Source organism: Parambassis ranga, chromosome 8 (assembly GCF_900634625.1).
Source record: "Parambassis ranga chromosome 8, fParRan2.1, whole genome shotgun sequence".
NCBI classification, from domain to species: domain Eukaryota; kingdom Metazoa; phylum Chordata; class Actinopteri; family Ambassidae; genus Parambassis; species Parambassis ranga.
The window spans coordinates 5160363-5168629 of NC_041029.1; the positions used below are offsets into that span (position 1 = coordinate 5160363).

Consider the following 8267-nt stretch of genomic DNA (forward strand, 5'->3'; position numbering starts at 1 on the left):
AATAATATGATTTATAGTTTATTAAATTCTGAAACAAATACAAGAATCACACAAATTAATATAGGCCTATATATATATTAACTTATAGTGTATTAAAAGAATAATAATGTGAGTGGTCTCTTTCTTGTAAATCACTGCCAGTAAATGTAATTGCTTATGCAAATGCTTGACAACTTGCAGCTGCAGCAGCAGGCACATTTCTATCGTGCGCCACCTTCAAGCTGCCGCTGCTGCTCGGCTCCGGGACCACAATTCACTGCTCCCATTTTGTGGCTCTTCTGCATTAAACCCCATTTTATCAGGTTCCTACAGTTTGGCCCTCCTGTACGTGCACTGTCACACCCAAAATGGTGAACAGCAGACAGCTGAGCTGTGTGTCAGCAGCAGTCTGTCCCTAAAAGCCCTCCCCGGTGCGCTGTTGCTGTGCGGCGCTGCCAACTCGTCAGCTGATCTCTCTTGTTCGCTTATCACAGCTGTTGGAGTAATGGTGGAGCTCTGTGTTTACTTATCAGTCTGACAGTGGTTATTCGGTCATTGAGGTTATTTTATATCGAGTAATAATGGCTTTGAAATCATTCTGTGAACATTTTTTAAAAAAAATGTCTAAACAGAAGATTTTAATCCCAGATTACCTCTCAATGTTATTCTGTAATTTTTACCAAATGAATTTAATCTCATTTATCTCCACATGTGTGTTTTTCCTGCGCTAAATAGTCCTTTGTTTACAGCAGTCCCCCGTCTCTGCGGAAGGAGGCGTTTGGTAGTGCAGTGTGTGACTCCTACCAGCTGTTTCCCGCCTTGAAAGCCATCCGATCAGCTGCACACACACACACACACACACACACACACACGCGGTCATGCAGAGGGAGAAAGCAAAGGAGGGAGGGAGAGAGAAAGAGAGAGAGAGAGGTAGAGCGCCACACACAACGAGGGAACCCCATCAGCTGGAAGTCGAGTAACATTACAACTCTCAGCAGCCTGAAAGTACCGACATTTACACGGAGCGGGGATCTTCACGGGGGATTTAACCCGGATTTAATTTGCTCAAGAACGTCCTCGTTTTCCTTTAATTCTACAGAGGCTGTTTTCTATTTTTGTGGGGCACCAAACTGGCGAGAGGCGAGCATGGAGTATTTCATGGTACCAGCTCAGAAGGTGCCCTCCTTGCAACATTTCAGGAAAACGGAGAAAGAAGTGATTGGAGGTCTTTGTAGGTGTGTATAATCCACGCGCTTCACCCGACATGCGGTGTGTGTGTGTAAGTCATCTGTTGGGGAGTACGCACACTTTAGCGATGTCGCTGAGGCAACATGCTTGATCTGATCTGTTATTGTGTACACGATCCTCTGACGGGAGTTGCGGGCGCTAATTCACATCAAAACACGGAGATTATGTTGTGACCCAGCAGGTGAGCGCTGCCGCTCGGACCGCAGCATCCTCTGCGCGCTGTTATTTTGCACCTTTGGCAGCGAAATCGATGTATTTTGTGGCTAACAAACATAAACCACGTGGTTCCATGCACACCACGCTGCTACTCCGCTCCGGAGCGCATCTCCCGATCTATATAGCTTCAAATAATCCCTCACTGTTGCCTAAATGTGGTGCGGTTTGCATAATAAAAAGCGTAATGTTAAACAGGCGAGTGTGGTGGAGTGTAATTTCGCCGTACACGTCGTGGAGGTTTGTCGATGTCGCTCGCAGCGAGCCGAAGTTATTGTGGGTAGTGCGGCCATGCTTGTGGCTTGTGCTAAAAGTGATGAAGGGGGTCTGGCGTTTGTTTCCTGTTTATGCCGCCCTGTTTACCTTCATGCTTCATGTAAATAAAATACACAGCTGTTATCGTAAACGCCTCCATTCGAGGCGGCGATAGTTTATCTGGTGTTTCTGTGCGCCTTGTTCGCGCTGTAGAGCCGCCTCTACTGCGTCTTTTCATCCCGCACCTCTGCCATGCTGCCTGCCGCATTGTTGTAATGGCGGAGGACACGAAAAGTCTGCTTGGAGGTGGTGGTGGTGGTGGTGTCGGGCACTGTGATGACGGAGGGAGCTCGTTCAGGGTATTAAAGCGACATTTTGCCGGTGCGTGTCCGGTAAAGGGACAGTTGGCGTTCTCGGGGAGGCAGGAAAATTAAAAGTGGTGTTATTAATAAGGGGGTGTGTGAGTGTGTCGCGGAAGGCCCCGACGATACGTCCGCAGCCTTGTTTGAAGAGGGAGGCGGAGGGATCTGCTGCTGTTTCTGCTGCTGCTAGTAGAGACGCGTGCATGCTGGGAAATGTAGTTACTGCTTTGGTTCGTTTTTTTTTTTAGTGTATGGAGAAATTGGTGCACAGAACAGGAATATGACCTCAAATTGAACCCAAACTAATTTTATAATAACATTAAACTTTATTTATTTATTCATTTAAATGAAATGGTGAACGATTTGACATTTTTCAAAAGCTTTCATGAGCATATAAGCATAGAGTAAAGCCTATATAAATCAATTATAACATGATGTCATTGTGCCATAAGGTTTTTGTTATTAAAAAAAAATCACAATTAATACAATTCAGAACTTGTGATCAGTTTAGGTCACCATGTGTAGTTTGGTAAAAAGTAGTTCCCTTGATGATCTGCTCACAACAAGCTCTGTGTGGTCTGTTTGGGAAGTCCAGACCCAGTTGGTCATGTTTTGGCAGTGCATGTGTTTGTTGGATGTGTTGCTGCACTGTGTGTGTGTGTGTGTGTGTGTGTGTACACACCCGTTTTCTCATCTGTGTCTGCACAATTGTTCCCAGTGTTTGCACTGAGGCAGCTGAGTCAGTACAGATAAGAGCTCTGGCCAGAGAGGGGTCCCACAGATACTGAGGGTGATACAGAGGAAGTTTTGCCTTGAATTGCAGCGTATGCCATACAGTGGCTCTTGTGCATCTTTAAAACAGTAATAATGTTTGTGCTGCTTTCGAATAGTAGGAAAGAAAGGCTAACTAAGTGCAGCAGCAGTCTGACTTGGTCAGATGGCTCCTAACATCTCACTTACTGTTTTCTTTGTTTGTCTTCTCGTTCAGTCTGGCCAACATCCCTCTGACCCCTGAAACAGCGCGGGACCAAGAGAGGCGAATTCGCAGAGAGATTGCTAACAGCAACGAGCGTCGGCGTATGCAGAGCATCAATGCTGGATTCCAGTCACTTAAAACACTCATCCCACACAGTGATGGAGAGAAGCTCAGCAAGGTGGGTCAAGAACGGGGGTTTTGAACAGGATGACGAGCTACATGCAGCTGTAAGGGTCTGAACTCGCATTCCTAACTGTGACATTGTTCTTCAGGCTGCCATCCTGCAACAGACAGCAGAGTACATATTTACTCTGGAGCAGGAGAAGACGCGGCTATTGCAGCAGAACAGTCAGCTCAAACGAATCATACAGGTGAACCATCAGCACACTTCTGTCTCAGTATCATCAGTTTTAGCATTTATCTAAAGCACAGATTTGATTTTTTTTTCAGGAGTTAAGTGGTTCCTCTCCGAAGAGGAGGCGTGCAGAGGAGAAAGATGAAGGGATTGGCTCGCCAGACATCCTGGAGGAGGAGAAAACCGAAGACTTGAGGAGGGAGATGATCGAGCTGAGGCAGCAGCTGGACAAAGAGCGCTCAGTCAGGATGATGCTGGAGGATCAGGTAACGAAGGAAAAACCCATATCAGACAATTCTAAAAGTCTAAAAAGTGGCACGAGTTTCTAACACTTCGGTGATCTCTGGATGTGTCCAGATGCGTTCCCTGGATGCCCAGTTGTACCCAGAGAAACTGAAGGCGATTGCCCAGCAGTTCCAAGAGCAGCAGGCCCAGACGCAGGGCCTCGTCCAGCTGCAGCAGAAACAGCTGGAAAGGGACCTCACTCCAGCCAACAGCCCACAGGTTAGAAACATCTGCACACGTAAAGATACACCACAGCATCCTCTAGTCTTAAATTTCCTCCTCTGCTCTCCTTAAGGTGTACATTTTTATGTACATTGGCTTAATTAAGCATTAAAGCATTTTTTTAACAAACGCACACAGCCACTGCATGCTGTAGTAAAGACCTGACATTCTCTTCCATGTCCAGAGTCAGGGCTGTCAACAGCTAAGGCTGATTTACAGTGTGTTAAATAAAGAGCTCGCACGTCTTTCTGCTGTCCCCTGTCTCCTGCCCTGACAGCCGCAGTGTCCTGTTTCTGCAGGCGTACCCTGACCGAACACGATGCCAAATCAATCAGCGCGTGATGTCTGCCCATCCGCTCCCAGTGGCAGCTGGGCACTTGTAGTAAAAGATGATTGATGCACTGTACATTAGCCGTTGCAGAGCTTAGCAGCACGGCCGCAAATGTGAACCACTATGAAGTGTACTATATTACTAACATTTAAGGAAAGTGTGACATTCTGTTTTTTGTCCATCTCATGGCTCCCCAACAATATCAGGGTAATATCAGAGTAGGGTTTCTGGAAATGGGCTAAAAGTAGCATGTCCACCTGGGTCATGTTTACATTGCTGCCGATCACCTGTGAGTATAGCAGTCACTTTACCTGGACAACGCTGCACTTTCCCATTGCAAAGAAAGCGGGTCTTGTAAAGTTTTTTGCCCTGTGTGAAAGAGGCTTGTTGTTGATATGGCTTTATTTGTGCTGGTGTGCCCCCTGTTTGGTCAGGCTCTTACTGATCTAAAGCACACACTTAGTGGTATTTTTTATGAGGCATGCCTCAGAGTAAAAAAAAAAACTGAGCTCAAAACACACAGTGAAGAAATCTGCAAACATGAGGTCATTAAGATTCATGGGAGATTCTGAACATCTGGCTTTATCAGCATGCTGCCCAGCTGTGTTTGCAGTCGTGCGTATGCGTTGTAACTCGTTTGTGTTTCTGCGCCATAATTCGTCTTTAGGGCCACTTGTTTGAAGGATGAAGTGGTGACATGAGAATAATGTGACGTAATTGCATCTTTCTGCCAGGTGTTGGCCCCTGCTACTCCCCCCGCACCGACACACCACGCCACGGTCATCGTCCCTGCACCTGCCCAGACTCCTCAGCCCCACCATGTTACCGTGGTAACCATGGGTCCAGCATCAGTCATCAATACGGTGTCCACATCTCGGCAAAATCTAGACACCATTGTTCAAGTAAGACAGTTAAATGGATCATGTGTCAAGGAAGAATTCTGCCTGGCCTGAGTTGTTTGCTGACATGACCACTAGAGGGTGCTGCTGTCACTGACATCTCTTGCCTCCTCCTGTTTTTTTTTTTTGTCTCCAGGCAATCCAGCACATCGAGGGCACCCAAGGGAAAGGCTGTGCCGGTGAAGAAGAGCAGCGGCGGGCGGTCATCGTCACTTCGGGGCGCGTCCTCTCTGACGCGGCGGGCTCAGACACGGCCTCAAACAGCGACGGCCCCGATGACTGTTCACTGCCTTGAGCTCCTCCCTGACGTGACGCTGCTCGCCGTACACTCACATACACGCGCACACACTTAGACACAAAAAGATCCCAAGCAGACCAGGGCTACGGGAGGCTACAAACTTACAGCACTCTTGTTCAGTGGACATTAACAGGGCTGGTAGTTCAAATTTAAAGCACTCGTTTTTTTTTATTTCATTTTTCTTTTCAACACACCATATCGTACCGTTATAGTCAGCCCAGATAGGTTTACACTTAGACTCTCACACATGCAGTTTCTTCTCTGCTTATCTCTAGCCGCCTGCTCTCTTCATCCTTACAAACTTATGTCTCTTCGCTAATCTAGAGAGACTACTTCACTGACTGATCCATAAAAGCTCATACTGGATACTAGAATTTAGAATGTCTGCTAAACATCTCCATTAACTACCAGGGACTGTAGCCGTGTGACTGATCTGTGAAGCAGGCGGCGATATAGAGCCCTGCGATGCGGGGCACTTCCATTCCCTCGCTTCCCGGCCCACGTCGAGCTGTTTGGAGAGACACTGTGAGCAAGACTGTCCGACAGACTTTTTTTAGTCATTGTGTTGAAAATGTTATTTTTTTTCTTTTTTTCATGTTTTGGTTCCCTCGGCACCGTTTGGAAGCTGTTTTCACAGCTGACTGGTGCTCACAGGAAATGAAGCGAAGCTGGAGAAGGAGAGAGAGAGAGAGAGAGAGAGAGAGAGAGAGAGAGAGTGCACTTACTGGTTCACAACTCTTTTATTTGATTTTGTTTGTTGCCATTATTGCTGGGCTGGGTCCCCAGTAATCCCACTTATGTATTTGGCCTTTTTGTTTTTTTACACGTGGCCTGACAGAGAAAAGAATCATTGCTTTGACATTTCTTGACACCCCCACCCTCCCCACCCCTCCTGGCTTGGTAAATAAGCTAATCTGTGGGCCCTGTTGAGTAATTTTCACAGCTCTCTCTGTGTGTGTGTGTCTCTCTTTTAGTGTTTTGAATCAGCAGGGCTTAGTGGTGCTCCAGACTCTGGCAGTCTGCATCACTTTTTGCTTTGAAATTAAAAAAAATCGCACATACAGCTACACAACTGACATACAATCAAGTTTTATTTAGCCCCTCTTGATGTTGTTTGTTGTCGTTTAGGACGTCTTATCAAAGCAGCTTAAAAATATAAGGAACATTTACCCAGTGAAAGTGTTTGAATGTGCCATGGGGGTGACTGGGTGGACCACACATGCTCTATGCATTTCCTTATATAGATCGTTTTGTCCTTTTTGTGTGTTTTCCGTCTAGTGTACCATGCTACTACTTGCATCTTTCTGCTTTGATCATACTTTTGTTTTTGTCTTCTTCTCTTTGAGTGACAGACTTTGAAAGGCATGTAGTGGAGGGAGGCAGCATATTGCCTTACTGATGACCCATGGGGTGCAGGGAGGCACTGTAAGGCCAGCCTTAACACAGCCCTGGGGTTTGAGAGGAGTACCCGAACACTTAATGTGGCCCGTTTTTAGACTACAAATTGCCATTGTATGTAATTCACATATGTTTGAAAACGAAGAATTTGCTAGCCTGCTATTTATTGTCTGGCTGGATTTACGCGTTTGGCTCCTTTTCAAAATTCACAATGAAATTTTGACATTCCATAAAACCCTCCTGCCGGGTTACTTTTTCAAAAGTATAACACCTGGAGATTCATGGTGGCTATTTTTAGGTCTCCCTGTATCAGTGCATAGATGGAGCTGCTGGACAGATAATGCACTCAGTTGAACGCACCTCGTCATGCTTAATGTCATGGAATAGCCCTTTAAAAAAAAAAAAACATTGATGTCAGCTGCACTGAAATGAGTGACATTAAATCATGGGACATTTGTCCCAGTACTTTATAGTAAGGGGATTCCTGGATATTGGAAAAATGCTTCTTGCTTTTTCCTTTCATATGATTGAACTGGTGTATTTCCACCTGTGTTATATTGCATATTAGGAATTATTCTGTGGACATATCAGATTGTCAGATAAGTGAGGGGGTGGGGATCACTAAAATGGGGGTCAAGATTACAAAGCACTTAACTGTACTATACTGGAGTTTGCCTCTTTCTTTTGTACAAAGGGGCATCTCCTCAGCTGAAGCTCTTTGAGGTTATGAATAAAAAAATAAACCGCACAGCTGTGTATCCCCACACCCCCGCCCCCTTTTCCTCCATGTTCAGACCCACGTCTTCTTTGCCCTTCATGTCTTTTTTTTCTTTTACTATCTTTTATTTGTCTTTATCGTCAGTATCTCTTGTCTTCTCCTTTTTGTTTTCCTGTACATTTTGTTTTGTTAGACCTTGGCAATGCATATGGTCGTCAAGAAGCTATTTTGTTTTCGTTTTTTTAAGAGAAATGTTTTGGGGATAAAGAGGCTTGTGCCTTTGTAAAGACAGAATAATAAAGTTTGTACTTTGTTTTTTAAACACTGGGCTTTTTGTGTGTTTTTACAGTTGTAATAATGATATAATAATATAACCAGCTAAATGTGTCTCATTTCCAGGTCTGGCTAACTGTAGAGTTGATGTGTCTATTTCTGATTGGTGGATACAGTTTAGCAGTCTGTCTTTCTCCCCTCTCCCCTCCTGCTCACCAGCTCATTGCTAAAATAAGACTGACCACCCTCTCTGAGACAGTTCAAATGTACTATAGGGACGACGGTAGGTGGCGTCTCTCAGCCGTCCTCCCCCTGACACACGCTGATTCATTCCAAGCCTCTTGTTCACACCCTCACGTTTCATTCAGATACTGCTCATTAAACCAGCTGTTAAACGGTGCCCAAAAGAGGGAAATCACAGGTCAATTCAGTTAAAATAAAATTTTAACTTTTAT

General features: G+C 45.3%; 1 protein-coding gene across 1 annotated transcript; it reads left to right on the top strand.

Annotated features, from left to right (window-relative positions):
• The first annotated feature begins 854 nt into the window (after positions 1-854).
• Positions 855-7861, top strand: tfap4 (transcription factor AP-4 (activating enhancer binding protein 4)). Its single transcript, XM_028412872.1, has 7 exons — positions 855-1214; positions 3046-3211; positions 3306-3404; positions 3484-3654; positions 3746-3892; positions 4961-5128; positions 5262-7861. Exons 1-7 carry the CDS (start codon positions 1126-1128, stop codon positions 5418-5420), a joined length of 999 nt encoding a protein of 332 aa, XP_028268673.1. The 5' UTR covers positions 855-1125; the 3' UTR covers positions 5421-7861.
• The last annotated feature ends 406 nt before the right edge of the window (positions 7862-8267 follow it).

Bases quoted from the DNA above. Each gene is read 5' to 3' on its own strand.
- tfap4 (XM_028412872.1), top strand. From the start codon at position 1,126: ATGGAGTATTTCATGGTACCAGCTCAGAAGGTGCCCTCCTTGCAACAT. The intron at 3,212-3,305 runs GTGGGTCAAGAA...ATTGTTCTTCAG, and splicing joins ATGGAGAGAAGCTCAGCAAG to GCTGCCATCCTGCAACAGAC. The intron at 3,405-3,483 runs GTGAACCATCAG...TTTTTTTTTCAG, and splicing joins AGCTCAAACGAATCATACAG to GAGTTAAGTGGTTCCTCTCC.